This window comes from Glycine max, chromosome 7 (assembly GCF_000004515.6).
Source record: "Glycine max cultivar Williams 82 chromosome 7, Glycine_max_v4.0, whole genome shotgun sequence".
Lineage (NCBI taxonomy): Eukaryota > Viridiplantae > Streptophyta > Magnoliopsida > Fabales > Fabaceae > Glycine > Glycine max.
In genome coordinates this window covers 9141734-9159982 of record NC_038243.2, presented here as the reverse complement: position 1 = coordinate 9159982, position 18249 = coordinate 9141734, and the positions used below count along the sequence as shown (strand labels likewise).

The window sequence follows — 18249 nt, the reverse complement described above, 5'->3', positions numbered from 1 at the left end:
GTTTTATTCCTCAACAGGTAAATGTAGAGCACATTTCTATATCGAATGATGCTAAAAATTTAGTTACATCATATTTTGAGGGTAAACATCTTCAAGTTTGGAAGTGTGATTTAAATTCAGGAAGTCTGTGTAGAGGTCCTACACTTCCCATAAGACATCCTCCATTAGTTTATGTAAAATTTACTCTTTGGCATGATGAGCAGTAGTACTACCACGGTACCACCATCTGAGTATATTTAAGAATTGATTGGTATTTTTTGTACTATCATTTAATGTAGATCAACATGAGGTTGTTGAAGGAGTCCTTCTTGATGATGATTTGAATGAGCCAACAATGGGAGAGAAACTTGCTAGTCTAAGTGTTCTGGATGGGAACAAATCAAGGAGTGATATAGAGCAAGAATCTTTTGTCCCAGCAAGGCCTCCAAGTGCAGACTCTGTACATGTTTTGCTTAAGCAAGCATTAAATGCTGATGATCGCACCCTTCTGCTAGATTGCTTGTTTACACAAAATGAGAAGGTTCTCTTTCTCTCCTATTTCTATTGAACATTATGTATATTTGAATGGAAATTGTCCACTTGCTCAGTTTCTTATATGTTATACATGATGTAACTCCTTTTGCAGGTTGTTGTATCTTTTCAAAGGTCATGTTGCAGCAGATCTCTAACTTTGTGCAGCATAATAATAAGCTTATGTATATTTAATTAAAAATTATAATCAACAAAGAGTGTAATTAGGAACTAGTTTTATTATTATTATATGACATTTACCTACAGAAGACCGTAGGTACAAGTAAATTGACTTTTACCTACAGTTAGAGATTATAGTTATAAATTAATATCTTTTACCTACACATTTGAAATAGTAGGTGTTACCTATAGTGATAGTTAAATTTGACTATAGGTAAAAATATATCCGTAGGTAAAGCCTATAGTGACAAACTATTAGTTGTCACTGTATACCCCTCAAAGTTGACGCAAAAAACGTCTGTAGGACAAAGTCCTTTATACATCTACCTATGGATTTTGGACTTCTAGTAATAGATTTTGACTGTAGGTAAACGTCATTTTCCTTGTAGTGTTAGAGCGAGTTTGTTGAGGAATAGTGTAGTGATCTAAGATAGTTAGGCTCATTCATGTGAGAAATCATGGTTTGAGTAATTTCTCAGTGTAAGAATACTAGAATAACATTAAATAGAGAAAAACACTTTTTGTACAACAAGAGAAATTCAGTAGGACACTCACCAAAGCTTTTAACTTGATAGTTGTCACATTTTATAGCTTTGAATATTCTATTTTTTTTGTTTAAATAGATTAATAGTGCAGAACTCAATATTTGCCTTGTTGCAAGCCTTAAAAGTGTTTATATATTGAATATACATAGTCTAGGTGAAACAAATTCCCTGTGGATACGATACATGGTCTTACCGTTTTATATACTACTTGTGCGAATCGGTACACTTGCCGACCGTCTAACATTTCACAGTTTCACTTGTTCATAATTTGACTGTTGGTTAATTATATGAATTTTTATGCAGGTGCTCTCAATGAAACACACTTTGTGGGAAATGTTGATGAAGAGTCTCGCCAACTAATAAAATGCACATATGAGTGCCTGGAGAAGGCAATATCCATTGGTATGTATCCATTTGATTTCAATTCTGAAGTTTGTGTCTTGTTTAAGTTTCAAAAATAATTGAACTTTTGAAACATTATAGCAGGCTTGGATCTTATATTTGTCTTTTGTTTGATGTGTACCTTAAAGGTTCGTTATCAATTCATAAATCAAACTACAAATTTGGTCCTAACTTAAAATTCCCAAATTATAAGGTAACAAATCATTTAACTGGTAAAAATATAAATTAAGGACAGAAGGGTTAAGTAACTGATATTGAATCATATTAGCTACTTAATATGGTGTAAATATGCATTGTTAAAAGTATGCATTTGGCATTTGGATTATGTTGTGATTGTTGTGTTTAAAATACTTCCTATAATTGAAACATACATAATATTTTAAGAAATTAAACCATGGGATGGGATCCTGAATCTTCTTGTAAAACAAATTCAGTTAAACTTGGGGTACGATTCCGTGAAATTGGTGAAGCTATTAATCGTCATGCTTCAATGTTTGGCTTTTCAATGGTAATGATTTACTTCTTTGTTCTTTGATTTTTTTAATCTATTTATTGTTATTTGTTCACACTAGTGCATGGTTATCATCTGTTCCTTACTCATTTTTTCCCATGACCCCATAGGTAAAATGATATTGTGGTCATGGAATTGGAGAGCTCTTCCATTGTGCACATAACGTTCCTCATTATTCAAGTATCCTTTCCTTAGTTTAAAAGCACTACAAAGTATTAAAAAAATATTTGGAAATTTTCTTTTTGCATCCTCTAATGTTTTGATCTTTAACATTCAAATTTGACTTCACATGTTTTTATTAAGTTAGCCATATATATTTGTACCAACCACATTTTGTTAGCAAAAAATAAAGAATGATTAAAAAAAGTTAATTTTCGTTAAAAATGAAAAGGGTATTACATTTGAATATAATTTGATATATCAATTTTATAAGACACTTTCTAAGATAATTCTTATCTGGGACCGTCTTAGAAAGTGAACATTCTAAAACGGCTGTTAGTTAACGATCATCTTAAAAAGTGTACTTTCTAAGACGGTTGTTAGCTGTGATCGTCTTAGAAAATCTTAAAAAAAGTACTTTTTAAGATGGTTGTGAGCTAAGACCCCTCTTAGAAAGTGAACTTTCTAAGATGGTCCCGGCTAACAACCATTATAGAAAATTAGACTTAACGGTTGTCTTATAACAATCGCTAAAGGTTTCAAGTTTCAACAACGTTAGTTATAAAGATGATTTGTAACCGTCGTTAAATGCATCTATTAACCGTCGTTAAATATCTTTTTTACAATAGTGATATATTATATTATATTAATTAATAATATTATTAATTTATAGTGTTTGATGTTAGAATAATTAACTATAATTTAATTTTATGACGCAAAGAGAGTGAAGTGCCATAACATTTACATCCAAGTCCCACAATAAAGAAGGTATAACAAGAATAAGAGCAAAATGAAAATTAACAACTTATTAGATCATCAATTCCTGATCTTTTTTAATAATTTTTTATTATATAAAAATTGTATTAGATTATAAACTGTAGTTCTTTTCTTTATAGTTAGTGCTGCTCCGTGTGGCAGTTTTTGTCTTATAAGAAGCAAAACTCAAAATTTGATCTAATACTACTTAACTACAATTTAGGTAAATGATTAGTTTCTGAGAGAAGGTAAATGATTGTAAAACGGTCAGTAAAAGTAGGATAATCGATAATAAATAAATAAAAAGTCTTATAATTATATAATTCGATTTAGAGGAAATTAAAAGATTTTTTTATTTATTATCGATTATCTTACTTATACATAATACATGGAATAACTTTTTTAATAAATCCTGTCTAAGGGATACAATGCGATTTATATATGAAACCTAATACAGTAAAGCTATATAAACAAAGTAAGAATCAAAGCTTGAGGTCCATTGTAACATTTCAGGATCAAGTACCACGAAAAATTATTGAATGGCAGGGTTCTTACCTTGTTGGATTCCATTTGTTGGGGTCAGACGCACATTACCAAAGCAAACAAGTAGTTACTTTTGGTGCGTAGCAATGTGGAAATCAGTTAAAACATGGATCACAAATGAGAATCCAAACATGCATTTAACTAACTATACCTCAATGTTAGAAATTAATTAGAGGAGTATCAATAAATTTTTTAACACATTAATTAACATATTGTTACCTAGGTGGAGGAGGAGCGGCGTTTTGGCTTCAACCTGAACCAGGTCCAGGAGAAAGCCTAGGTGGAGGAGGTGGACTTGACATGGGACCAAATTTTCTCTTTTGCAGATCTGCAAATTCAAATGACAACATATTGTTACCTCTTCAAGATGTAATATATGTTTCTACATTCATGAAAGTTTACTTTTTACATATTAAACTCCTACATGGAATATATAACCAAACATTAAATATAAGCTGGTGAAAGCTCGAGTAGTCATTGTGATTCTACGATACATGCATACTTTTTTACATAATACATATCTTTGCATATATCTTTCAATGAGATAGACAAACCTGCACTAACTGGAGCTAGCTGTGCAAAGAAAGTAAAGGCTATTATCAGCAGAATAAGAAAAGGTATTGATATAGAAGAAAGACTGGTCCGAGCCATCTCCTAGTTTATGTTGAAAGTTGAAAGCCTGAAACCAAAATAATATACATGCCCTGATTCATAGTCACCGAAATTTATAATGTCCCAAAAGCAATGGAGTCAAAGTTACTTTTATTTCAGCTTTCAATGAAATTTCCCAAAGGTATTGACGTCATGCATAATTACTAGCAAATAACAAAAAGAAAAAATAATGGGTATAATAAAATCCAACTATTAAGAAAAGTAATATCTACGAGCTAATATGTACATATGACTAAATCAGAATCTTGTCTAGAAATTTTGATGTTTCAAGCAAACTCATTTGAAAGAATTTTTGTAGGAACGTACAAAGTATAAGAAAAGAAGAAAAAATATTTTTTTAAAATAAATAAATAAACGTTTAGTCAATAGTAATTAACAATAATAGAACTGTCTTTTTATAGCTTTTTTTTGGAAGTTCAAGCTCTAACATCTTTTTTGCACTTCGTCAATACTACTGTTGATTTTTTATTCACCTCTTAAAACCTTGCGTCTTTTTTCTGTAAAACAAAAAAAAAAAAAACAAAAAAAGGAAGAAAAACTCTACCTCTTCTATCACATGTTTCTTTATCTTCTTTCAAATGTTGGTTATCGTGCACTTTATTGCATGATTTTATGCAAAATACCATTTCAATATGTTTTTTTTTTTTTATCTCTCAAACTAATTTTGGGTCATTGTTGATTTTGGTTTCCTAAATTTAAATTTAGTCTTTCAGTCCTCAATTTTAAGAAATTATCATTTTAGTTCTTCTTAATTGATTTTTGGGATTTGGATGCACAATTTATTATAATATTTTTTTGTCATAAAAAGAATTAATTAAAACACATTTTCTTAAAAAAAAACTGAGGACTAAAAATTCACATTGAAATTTAGAGAAAAAATAATTGAAATTTATAAGATTAAAAATATATTTAAATCGAAAATGAAAATAAGGAGGAATTGAGAATAATGAGTGATAAGATATTGGACATAAGTCAATTTCCTTACAAATTACATGGCCTGACCAAACTCCTTGCAATTTCCTTATAAAAACATATTGAAATCTAACATTAAAAAAAACAAAGACAAGATATTTTCAGACCACGTTTTAAATTTGACAAGTCTCTAGTTTGTATAGGGTACGTCGTTGAAGCATTTCTTAATTGAGGAGTTACAGAATGACATCAACCAATGCATCCCTGGATTCATATTAATTACTGCGTACAACTGTTCAAATAGATAATAGACCTTCATACATATAAGGGAAGCATGCACAAGCATAAAGAGGTATATACGTAATACCAACCCAAAATTAAGTTGTTTGTTTAATGATAGATGAGTATAAATATATGGTTTTAAGGTTAAATCCTAACTATGTCATTTATTTGACGTCAAGTCATAATTAAGTGCGAACCTCAAATCGCAAACTGGGTTCTACGTCTTTGACCGAACTCCAGAGATTGATTAGTCATTGCTTGGGCACTACATTAAAACACAAAAATTGAAAAAAGAGAGATGATATGTGATACCACGATTTTAGATGTTGTCAAAATCACATGGATGCATGAGTTTTCATACTAAATATTATGTTAAATGTATGGTAGAATTTTCATGTTTGACCATAGACCGGAAAATAAGAAATGAAGAAAAGAGAATTGAATAAAATAAAAATATCAAATTTTCACTGTTTAAAGAGAAAGAAGCAATAGTTTTTGGAGCCCCAAGCAGATATCTTTTCTCTAATTTGGTCTGAATGTAGAGGAGAAATTTTATTTCTTTCCCATTTTTTTGTTTTAGTTTCTTAAAAAATAAACAATTTATATAACATAAAATAAAAAATATTAAATGATTTTTATGTTGATGAAAAAATAGTGGAGTGACAAAGCTTAATTTTTGGAGTTAAACTATAAATAGTTTTAAGAAAAATTATTTATTTCTTTTATTATCTTTTTTTATTTAACTAACATTTCATTTTTTTTCTTTTGATTTCTATCAGTTAAGGAAACATTTTTTTTTTTTACTTTTGGCTTCCTCTTACTTTTATTCTTAATTATATTTTTCCACTTATTTCTTTTCTTTTTAGCTCATTTCAAATTTGAGCAATATTAAGTTATAGAGTGAGGGAAAAGAAATAATAGTGGCTGTATATTCTAAAATGATAATTGTCACAACCAAAATTGTGACGGGACGACAAGCTAAACATGAATTGAATGATAATCAAGAGTCATCACCATAATTTATTTTGGGGAAACATGTAAAAGTATAAAACAAACTCTAAAGAAACGTGACATGTTCTGCAGAATCAAGGAAAGGTAAGCCTAGAATTTGAGGACTATGTGCCTCCTTAACAAACAAGAAAGGGAAAATATCTGTTTATTGATAGATGTTGCCTTCATACATAATGGTCATATATAGCAATACTCATAACTATCAGAAAAGCAAATAACAGAAAAAGGAATTGAAATAAGGATGGCAGACAACATTTCCTAAACTTCAAAAATGAGCATGCGCCGCCGAATTCATTGAGTAACTCATCGATAGTGGGTATTGGAAAATGATCGCGGACAGTGATATCGTTGAGGGTGCGATAGTTGATCTACGCAGAACCGCCACATACCATCTCTCTTTTTGACCAAAAGAACCACCACTTGTGCTTGGGCAGATGATGCCCTTTTGCAACATCAAATCCACTTGGCTCTCAATTTCTTGTTTTTGAAAGTCTAGGTACCGGTAGGGCCTCACATTTATTGGTTTTGTGTTTGGGAGCAAATGGATGTTATGACTAGTATGATCAGGGGGGGTGGGAGAGAAGATGGATTTTGGAAGAGGTCCGTAAATTTGTTGATGAGGGATGCTATTACTGAAATAACAGAGGGTGGGTTAATGTTTTGGGTTGAAGGGGGCTCTAATGAGAGCATCATAATGTGGAAGAATCCACTGGCTCCCTCTTTGCAAACTGCGGTGGATAAATGGTGAGCAATTCCAAATTCGTGTCACCTTCAATTCCACAACACAGTCTGCGCAAAGAAACTTCATCGTGAGATCATTGTAGTCCGTGAGGACTAGTCCCAACGATTTCAACCACTAAACTCCAAGAACGAGGTCAATGCCCGAGAATGATAACACATGGAGGTCAATGGCGAAGGAATGCCCTTGAACGATGACTGGAACGTCGGCAAAAAGATGGTGGCACTCAATCTCGTGGCCATGTCCAACAAGGACCCTTAGTGGTTTTATGGGTTTGGCCGGAAGACCCAAGACTTGGGCCAGGTGCGTTTGAATGAAATTGGGGATACTACCCCCGTCAATTGATATCACCACCTCCTGGCTCGAAACACAGCCTACTAAACGCAAGGCCTCCAGTGCTAACTGTCTAGATAAAGTGTGAAGGCTAATTTGGGCTGTAGGGAGCCTATTTCGTCTAGTGGTTTGGGTCGAAGCTCCATAAGAGGACTGTCGTCTACCGGGTATTCTTCTTCTTCTATGATAAGAAGAAACACCTTGGAGGTGTATTTGTGACCACAGTGGTATTTCTTGTCTCAATTGAAGCACAAACCCTTCTCGCGGTGAGTTGCAAGCTCATTCGGTGACAGTCGTTTGAAAGGAACTGGTGGCGATTTCAACTGTGGAGGTATCAACGATGATGACTATTGCGAGCTATAGATAGAAGGTGCTGAGAGGGAAAGGGGAAGGGGTTTCCCATGTGCAGATCATGAAATGTCACAGATTACACGAAAAGTTATTTACGACTAACTATAGATAGAAGGTGCTGAGAGGGAAAGGGGAAGGGGTTTCCCATGTGCAAATCATATCTGGCCTAAGGGGAAGGGTGGAGGCAGACCAATAACCTTGTTTCATGAAAAGTTATTTACGACTAACTTTTGTATTGAAAAACTTCATGAAATTTATATCTTTTTCCCAATTTATGGTTCTTTTTTGTAGGTTTGTACATATTTTTATGTTTAGTTTAATTTCACTCAATAGATATTCCCAATATTGTGAATCAATGTGGGTTAACTTCAGTTTCAGGCTAAAAGATGAAGAAGAAGAAGGTTGAAGCAGCTGGTGTCTCGCTAAGCGAGGCATATGCACTTAGCGAGTAACATTTGCTAAGTGAGACACTCAACTCGCTTAGTGAATTAGAAGAATCTGCAAGAGAATCTGCCATTCATGCACGTGCCCAACGCGCTATCAGCTCGCTCAGCGAGTCATTTGTCTCTTCTCGCGCTCAACACGCCCAGCTCGCTAAGCAAAAATTCACTAACTCGCGCTTAGCGGGAAAATGGCGCTAAGCGAGCCTTCAAGATCAAAAAGCCCTTAAAAGATTGAAGTTGCCAAAAAATAGGAAGTTCTTTTGGGGGGGAGACGGAACAGAGCTAAAAAACAGAGCAAGAGAGAAGAACTTGGATGAAAAGCCTCAGCCTTTGAGGGATTCTGAGTTTAGGGGTGATTATTAGGTTTTTAGAGGTGGAGGAGACATCCCCACCACTTTGTAATCTTAATTATGCTTCAAAAACCTATTCTTGGACTAAAAGGTGCTAACTTGCAATGGAAGGCTAGATTTCTTGTCGGGGATTTCTACTGAACTTTGATGTAAAATCCTTTACTATCTATTTAAAGTTGTTTTTATGTGTTCATTGCTTCTATCTGCACTTAATTCTTTCATGCTTGTGGCTTGATCACCCATTTGTTTGTAAAGTTAGGATTTTTAGCATTGGAAAGTATTTTAAATCCTTAGAACTGGATAGAGCGGGCTAGAGAACTGTATGTCTGGACACGGAGTGCAGGGATTTAGTTTATATTATGTCATAATCTTAATGAAACTCGTTTAAGCTAAGTTCGATGAGGGATCAAGAACGAAGTTTAGATAGAGTTAGACCCACTCACTCGAGGGATCCTGGTTTGGGTAGTTGTTTTGGGCATAGAACACGAAAAAACAACCTTAAATAGAGAAAATACTTAATAACATCAAGTAGATTCAGTAGAAAGGCCCAATGTTTTTAATCATCTATTTATCTCTCACCTTTAGATAGTTCATTTTGTAGTTAACTTAGAACTGTAGACACAACTTCTTTTAATATTTACTAGCATTATACAAATGTTTACCTACTGAATGATTGCTCTCTAAATGAAACAAGTTCCCTGTGATTCGATACTCGGTTCTTACCGTTTTATACTACTTGCACAACTCAGTACACTTGCTGATTAGTATCATAATTGGGAGAGTGCGAGCATACAGATCATGAAATTTCATGAAACTTCTCTTCGTGTAATGAGGCCTACCCAGCGGCCTAAACGAGGGTCAAAGTTTGAAGTACCTGAATCTCGTAACGAATTTGCAGGTTGAGGCCAAATATGAAACAACTTAGGAGGAAGGGTGGAGGCAGACCAATAACCCTGCTGGCAAGCGCTTGGAAGTGAGAAAGGTAATCCACGACAGACCCCCGTTGGGTGAGCTTGAACAGGTCGCCTGTGGGATCGGTATACTATGACGAGGCAAATCGTGTCTTGAGGGCAGGGAAAAATCCTGGCTAGGAAACTAATTGGCTGTTTCGAGTCATCCACTAGAACCATGCTAGAGCTGAATCATCCATGTAAAAGGATGTGATGCTCAAGTGGTCCTGTTCAGGTGTCAAATGATAATAAAAAAATTGGGTGATCTTGAAGATCCAGCCTAATGGGTCTGAACCATTAAAACGAGGTACCTCAAGCTTCATGCGATAAGGGTTGGATGGGGTTGCGGTTGCATTTGCAGTGGGATTAGGTAAGGTCGAAGAGGAAGAAGGTGTGTAAGGGTGAGGCTCAAAAGTCGCAAATTTCTGAAGAAGCTCGTCGATTTTCAGGGACAGGCTTGGTGTTTGCATTGAGAGGAAAGTTCATCAATCAATGATAGTTGGTTGGAGGTCAGCTTGGTGATGGAATCCTCGATGCAATCCCAATTAGACTTGGAACGAGTTGATTCAACCATGGGAGGACAAGGACTCAATGAAAGCACCAGTTGATATGTTCTGCAGAATCAAGGAAAGGTAAGCCTAGAATTCAAGGACTAGGTGCCTCCTTAACGAACAGGAAAAGGAAAATATCTGTTTATTCATAGATGTTGCCTTCATACATAATGGTCATATATAGCAATACTCATAACTAATAATAAAGAAAATAACATAAAAAGGAATTGAAATAAGGGTGACAGACAACATTTCCTAAATTGAACCACTAGCAGAGTGACAACTCAGCTTTTCCACAACTAATATTTTTATATGAAATGACTAAGGTGCTTTGGGGAATTTGTTTTCCTTTTTGGTCTCCCTTCTGGATGCTTCCTATCAAAATGTCTCCAAGTTAGATATGGGTTCACAAAACAATTATGGATAGGAAATGTATTAACAAGAAAACATATTTTAACAATGTATTGTTAATGAGGTTTAATTACATCATCGGTATCACAAGAAATTTACATAGCCTTATATAATCGCAATTAATTACCCACGTTTATTCCTAAAACTACAAGGAATTTCTGATGGTTTTTCGTCAACCCCAATTAACGTTAAATTTTTTCCTGTTTAATATTTTTATAAAACCTTTTTAAGGAAAATAAGTACTTTGGTAGTTAGTTTAGGTGAGGCCACAAAATATGAATTTGAACTTCAGGTCTCTGAAGTTAGATATCCAAACCATGTCCATAAGAAAGCTAGATGATAAGAGCTTCACTCTTATCCTAGTTGGATATCATCCAATTGGTGCATACAAACTTTACAGCCCCTTGAATTGAAGTAGCAGATGGTGATTAGCAGAGATGTTGTGATAGATGAAACTACAGACTGAAAGTGGGAAAATGAGTCTAAAATTCCCAGTTCGTATATTCCCGAGGACAGCCCAAGAACCAAGGATGTTAACCCTACTAGCTCAATGCAACCTCCTATAAGAAGGTCACAGAACAAGATTTCCCTCCACAAGACTTGTAGATTATGAACTATACAACAATAGTTCAATCTTTGATGATGGTGAAATGATACATTTTGCTTTTATGGTTGACACTGAACCTGTACACTGGAACCAGGCCCTGGATATCAAAGAATGGAAGGCTGCTATGAAAGAAGAGTTAGATGCCATAAAGAAAAATAGAACCTGGGAGCTGGTTGATCTGTCACAAAATAAACATCCAATTGATGTGAGGTGGGTGTTTAAAGTAAAGCTCAAACCAGATGGCTCAATTGCAAAACACAAAGCCAAGCTCATTGGAAAAGGATTTCTTCATAAACAAGGAATTGATTATATAGAAGTATATGCCCCAGTTGCCAGATTGGAAACACTCAGATTAATAAAAAAAATGTTGTTTTATTATCAACAACATCGATTTTGGTATATACATATCAATATCGGTTTTTAGTAAAAACCGATGTTGTGTGCACATATTAACATCAATTTTGGTAAAAATCGATGTTAATATGAAGATATATGACTTTTTTTATATATATAATTCTTACTATATAGCATCGGTTATTTAAATAATTGATGTTGTAATTTTATGTTAACATTGATTTTGGAAAATTGATGTTAACAGTATTACTTTCAACGTCGATATTTTCAACATCAGTTAATAACCGATGTTAAAAGTTCTTAATAATCAATGTTAAAACCCTATTTTCAAGTAATGAATTCTAGCACAGTTGGAGTGAAAAAGACTGATTTTGTATATGCATGAATACAACATTGATGAAGACGAGCTTGAGACATGTGATGGTGTTAATGGACCATTTTAATGGCTGGTTTTACTTTAGATTTCTTGTTTTGTTACTCGTTTTGATACTTGTATTTAATGTAGCAATGACTAATTTGAAGGTTGATTTTATTATGTAAGTCTATTGTTACTTTTGTATGATTACTTTGATTATCAATAAAGAGATAATCTATTTCTGATATGCTCTTGTAATGAAAAGTTTACTTTTTAATGCATTTAACTGGGTTTAAGACTCCTGGTAAGGCAAAAATACAACCCTCGTTAACTCCCTTTTTTCTTATAGTTAACACTATAATATACATTTTAAAATAGTTATGCTTTAACATAATGTATGAAATAATGAATGTCTTATTATAGTTTTTTTTAATAAATTATTAACAAAACTATTTTTTTAATTGTGAATTTTAGGATGGGATTATATTTATGAAAATTATTTTTGAACTTGATAATTAAGGGAGAACATTGCTCCTACATAGATCTTTGAATAAAATGAAAAATCAATGTTATGTAGTTCTTTTGAAAATATCCGTGTTGATGTGGACTTTTAATTGAATTTGATCTCACCAAAATGTCACAACTCAAGTGTGCAAATTTTTTTGGATTAGTAAGATGCCACATCTCAACTAAACCCATTTGGTATTTTCAAAGTATTAATTTTTAGTTGTGAAGTCAAAATCGTTTAGTTGTTAAAACTTAGATGTTTCTAATTTACTATATTGAAAAGTCACATCTCAATTTATCCAATTTTAAATATAAATTAAGATTTAATTGTGAAGTTAGGAGCATTAGGTTATCACAACTTAAATATCTCTAATTTACTTGATTAACAAGATGTCACATCTCAATTAACCTGGTATGTATATTAAAATAAATATTGTTTATTTATAAGATCAAGAGTGTTAAGTTGTCACAAGTTAATGGTCCTTATTATATCATAATATTCTAATGATAATCAAATAAGAAGTATATCAAGAATAATTTTAACTAGCAAAAACATATTCTTTTAGAAGATATTCCATTGTAAGCTAAGATTTAAACTCTCAACTAGTCTCAGATTAATAATAACAAAAATATCCAAGCAGGGTCAAAGAAAATGCTAATTTTATTATCATTTTAATGCATAAATGCTCTCTATTTAAAATTAATTAAATATTAATTCTAATTAAATTAAATATTATTTGATTAATGAAACTGGTTATTAGAACAATTTTGGGCTAGCTTTCCATTTCCGTATAAGAGAGAGATGAAGACCCTCTCCACCTAAAACAGACATGCAATAGATAAATAAAAATTGGAACGCCCATCCACACACCCACACTCACCAATTGGGGGCGCGCAGAACGTACATCCACACACTGAGTTTGTCCTAAATGATTGTCAAACACCCACTAAAAAGACAATACTAGTAATTGATAAAAAGGCCTTTTGATTAAAATCCTCAGTAAACCCTGTCTATTATAGACGTATAGTGTGATTTATTCATAAAACCTAGCACAGTGAAGCTGTATAAACAAAAAGTTTGGAACCATGGCCTTTAGCCCTATTTTAAACGGGACTATTTCGGAGACGACCCAATTTTTTTATCTTCAGATCTGCAAATTAAACAGACAATATGCTGTTAACTGTTCAATATGTATATGTTTCTAGATTCAAGAAACTTGTACATATTAAACACCTACATGGACTAATTAATTCATCCACCAAACATTAATTAAATATACACACTCTTTGTAAAACACTTTAAACCTTAAATATAAGCCGGTGAAACCTAAAATAGTGATTTGTGATTATACAATTCTATACACAAGTGCTTTTGTACATCTTTGCATATTTCAGTGAAATAGGAAAACCTGCACTAATTGGAGTAATCTGTGCAAAGAAAGTAAAAGCGATCATTAGCAGAATAAGAAAAGGAACAAATATAGAAGAAAGGCTGGTTCGAGCCATCTCCCAGTGTTTGTGGAAATTAAAGCTGTAACCAAACTAATATATACCAGCCCTGCTTCATATAGTCACCGAAATTTATAATGTCATGCACCATGGAGTCAATGATATTTACTTAATTTAATTTTAGCTTACAAAGAAGTTTCCCACAGAAAATGACTCCAATTAAATAATGAAGTGGTAGGTATTTGCTAACATATAATTAAAAAAAAAAAAATTGACCTACTGAATTTTGGTGCCCGATTGAAGAAATATTTAAATCATGAACCCGTAAAATAAAATTCTATAAAAAGAAAACTATGCTGCAGTACATATGACTCAAATCAGAACCGTGTTAAAGTATTTAAAAATAAAAAGATCTGGTTTTCTTATGGGAAATTGTTAGTGTTAAACTTCTTAGCAGAAGAGATTGAATCCGTGATTTTTTTTCTCTTTTTTCTTTTTCTTTAATCATCCAACCACTTTATATCTCCTAATAAAAAGATATTGCCAAACCAGTTTTGAATTCTGACTGACTTTGGATCTTAAATCCTTTCTTCATGCATGGAAGAGTTACGGAATGACGTCAATGCATTGTTAGATGAAAATAACTTCCCATTGTTCACATCGATAAAAGTCTCCATAGATATATATAGTTAAGAAATAAGGAAGAGTTGACTGAGTATCTGCTAAACAAAAAATACTACTCTCGTTAACTTGACCTGCTGAATTCTGGTACCTTAAGAAATATTTAAATCATGAACCTGATAAATAAAATCCACGTATCAAACTAGGAAACTACGTGGTAATACTTTTTCATATAACTAAATTATAATGGAGAAGCTAGCCACGTTTTCAGTCTGACTTAGATGTTGGTTCATTCTTAATTGAGGAGTAAGAAAACCACATCTCCATGCAGCATTAAAAGAAAAGAACTTCCCAGTGCTCACTTAGATATAAACATTTTCGTACACATTTAATTAGTATGGTGCAGTTTTAAACTTCAAATTAATTAAATAAATAAAAGGAAAAGCTGACTGGGTATTTGGCATTCGGTTTTGAAGAGGTCTAGTTATTTTTATTATAACTGCATCCATAAATCCAAGAAACGAAATTAATTAATAATCAATACATTTGAGGTGCATAATAATATTTTAATGGAAAAATCCATGGAAACTAGTCTTCTATAGATTTGTTAGAATAAGGGAAAAAAAAATACAACAACAACAAAGAAACTAGTCTCCTATTGTTAAAATATAATTATAGAAAGAAAATTTTAACAAACCTATTCTTCTAAAATAAACTTTTGGATGGACACGTGTCACTCCCTCAAGGATTTTGCCTACTCAAATAATTCTCTCCTTTTTTTATTTCTTCATTTTTCTTATTTCACGTTTTACTAAAATTTTATAATTAAAATTACCTTATGCACAAGTTAAAACTAATTTTTTAAAAAAGTTAAAAGTAATCAGAGGTGACAATTTTCATAACAGGCATGTTGACCTCGGTCAAGACGAGCCAGTAATGACTAGTATTTTTTTATTACTATTAAGACTCAGTCTAATCGATTATAATATAATCAATCTACTTTCTTTTAAAACTAATTTTATAATGGATTACTAAAACTGATAATTAACTAATTTAATGACTTTAGTCAAAATTCTTTTGTTTTAATACTTTATAGTTGATTACATAATCATGTAATCAATTAAACTGTGTTGAACTTGTTGTTTCCAAGAAAAATTAAGACTTAATAGACTATTCATATCTAGATTAAAAATATTCAACACAAATATCACATATTTTCAAATATGTTTAGCATTACAAAATTATAAAATCAAAACCTTAATACTAATTTTCAAGTCTTTAATGTTTCATTCAACACATTACTAATTATACCGTGAGATATTAGAATTATTCAAGTATAATTCTTTTGATGATGCAAAGTGAGTTGAGCGCAACATTTCATCAAGCCACACATGTACAAAGGTGTAGTTAACAAGAATAACTTCTATCAGTACCTATCTAATACTTAACTACGCTTTTTAAATGATTGATAAACGTTCAATTAAAACAAAATGATCGATAAAAAAATATTTATTTTCCTCCGAATCTATTAATTGTACACTTACATATATGCGTGCAATAACATCTTCATTCTTCAGTAAATCCTTTTTGAGACATATAGTTGTTGGATCTAGAACATTAATTTAGCACAAATCAGGCAATGGAAACTTGAATCACACACACAAACCCACCAAAAAAAGTGGAGAAGATGAGCAAGAAAGAGATAGAGAAAAAAAAACAAAATAACAGAATTGCATATCTTGTGAAAATTGAAATTACACAGAATTTATCTCATAGCAAACTCTCCTATTGTAAAATTACAATTATTCCCCCTACTTATATCAGTATAGACAAAATTACCCCTTTCTCTAATACTTTCCTTTAATTCTGTATCTATCACTTAAACTCAACATTATAATAACAGTAAAAGAAAAACAACAAATCACAAATATGGTGCTATAACACTTATTCTGGTGCTACAACACCCTTACAGCACTCAACAGATATCTTCATTGCACTCCAATCACTCTTAATCTGCTCTTTAACTCTTTGAACTGATCAATCTTCAATGGTTTGGTGAATATGTCTGTTACTTGCAAAGTAGTTGGACAATACTCAACACTTAGCTTTCCTTTTGTCACTTGCTCTCTAATGAAATGAAATCATGTTTCAATGTGTTTGCTCCTCCCATGAGCAACTGGGTGTTTAGCTAGATTGACCGCAGATTTGTTGTCCACCATCAGTGTAATAGCACCCTTTACCTTCATCTTCAGTTCACCAAAAAATATTGTCAAGCCACTGAGCTTGACACACTGCCATAGCAGCTGCAATGTATTCTACCTCACATGAAGAAAGAGCTATCACTTGTTCCTTCTTTGAGCTCCACAAGATTGGAGCATCACCATAGAAGAACACATAACCTGTTGTGCTCTTCCTATCACTCTTATCTCCACACCAGTCAGAATCACTATATCCCAAAGCATTATATTTTTTGGCAGCACAATTACTGGAAAACAAAATACCATAATCGAGAGTACCTTTCACATACCTCATTATTCTCTTGGTAGCACATAAGTGAGAAAGTTTAGGATTCCCCATATATCTACTAATCAAGCCAACAACATACGATAAGTCAGGTCTAGTATAGCAAAGGTACCTCACTGAGCCCACCATTTGTCTATACAATGTTACATCTACTTCTTCTTCATTAGGATCTTTCACCAAGTTCACACCAGTGCAGTGGGTGTGTCTGCAGAATTGCAGTCAACCATTCTGAACTTCTTCAGTACATCTCTTGCATACCTCCCTTTATGCATAATCACTTCCTCATCAGTTCTCTTGAATTCAATTCCAAGAAAATAAGAAATAAGGTCCAAATCAGTCATTTCGAACTCTCTCATCATCTCTCCTTTAAAGTTAGCAATCTCAGTCTCATTATTTCCTATCACAAGCAAGTCATCTGCATACAAGCACACTACAGTCAAGTTAGTAGTATTGTTTCCCTTTATATAAACACCACGCTCAGTTGTGCATTTGAGGAATCCAAGCTTCATTAGAAAGCCATCAATGCGTCTGTTCCAGGCTCTAGGCGCCTGCTTAAAGGCATACAAAGCCTTGTTCAAACCCTGGTGGTTGACTCACATAAACCTCCTCCTCTAGAGGACCATTCAAGAAGGCTGATTTCACATCCATATGGTGCATATGCCACTCTTTTTGACTTGCTATAGCAGTAATAATTCTCACTGTCTCCATTCTTGCAATAGGTGCAAACACCTCATTAAAATCAATGCCAGCCTTTTGGAAGAATCCCTTTGCCACTAGTCTGGCCTTATACTTGGAAATCTCTCATTTCGGATTCTTTTTTACGTTATAAACCCACTTTACTACAATAGGTTTTTTCTTAGAAGGCAGAGGCACAAGTTGCCATGTATTATTCTTTTCAATAGCTTTCAGCTCTTCTTTCATAGCATTAATCCACTTTGTGTCATTCATTGCTTCCTCCAAGCTCACTGATTCAGATTCAGCAAATAGAGCTAAGTGTACTAGCTCACATTCCTCCCCTATTGCTAAATCTTGTATCAATTCATAATCATGTAACCTGCTAGAGACTTGTCTAGCTCTCTGTGATTTCCTTACTCCTCCTTGGTCAGTGTCATCAATTACTACAGCAGAAGAATCACTTGACTCATCAATAGGAGCTTCAATCACAACTTTTGTAGGCTTCTCTACCATCTCTTTATCCCAACTCCAGTCCTTGGATTCATCA

The 18249-nt window shown here is 33.1% G+C and overlaps 2 protein-coding genes across 2 annotated transcripts; one reads left to right on the top strand and one right to left on the bottom strand.

Annotated features, from left to right (window-relative positions):
- The first annotated feature begins 334 nt into the window (after positions 1 to 334).
- On the top strand, positions 335 to 2172 carry LOC121175184 (uncharacterized). Its single transcript, XM_041017482.1, has 4 exons — positions 335 to 520; positions 626 to 695; positions 1539 to 1637; positions 2072 to 2172. Exons 1-4 carry the CDS (start codon positions 335 to 337, stop codon positions 2170 to 2172), a joined length of 456 nt encoding a protein of 151 aa, XP_040873416.1.
- A 14585-nt stretch (positions 2173 to 16757) lies between these two features.
- LOC106799224 (secreted RxLR effector protein 161-like) lies at positions 16758 to 17081 on the bottom strand. The gene has a single exon (XM_014777396.1). It carries the CDS (start codon positions 17079 to 17081, stop codon positions 16758 to 16760), a length of 324 nt encoding a protein of 107 aa, XP_014632882.1.
- Between the last annotated feature and the right edge of the window lie 1168 nt (positions 17082 to 18249).

Excerpts from the sequence above, each read along its gene's own strand:
- LOC106799224 (XM_014777396.1), bottom strand. The coding sequence starts at position 17,081 with ATGGGGAATCCTAAACTTTCTCACTTATGTGCTACCAAGAGAATAATG.
- LOC121175184 (XM_041017482.1), top strand. The coding sequence starts at position 335 with ATGGGAGAGAAACTTGCTAGTCTAAGTGTTCTGGATGGGAACAAATCA. Across the intron at positions 521-625 it reads TGTTTACACAAAATGAGAAG|GTTGTTGTATCTTTTCAAAG; the intron begins GTTCTCTTTCTC and ends CTCCTTTTGCAG. Across the intron at positions 696-1,538 it reads CAGCATAATAATAAGCTTAT|GTGCTCTCAATGAAACACAC; the intron begins GTATATTTAATT and ends ATTTTTATGCAG.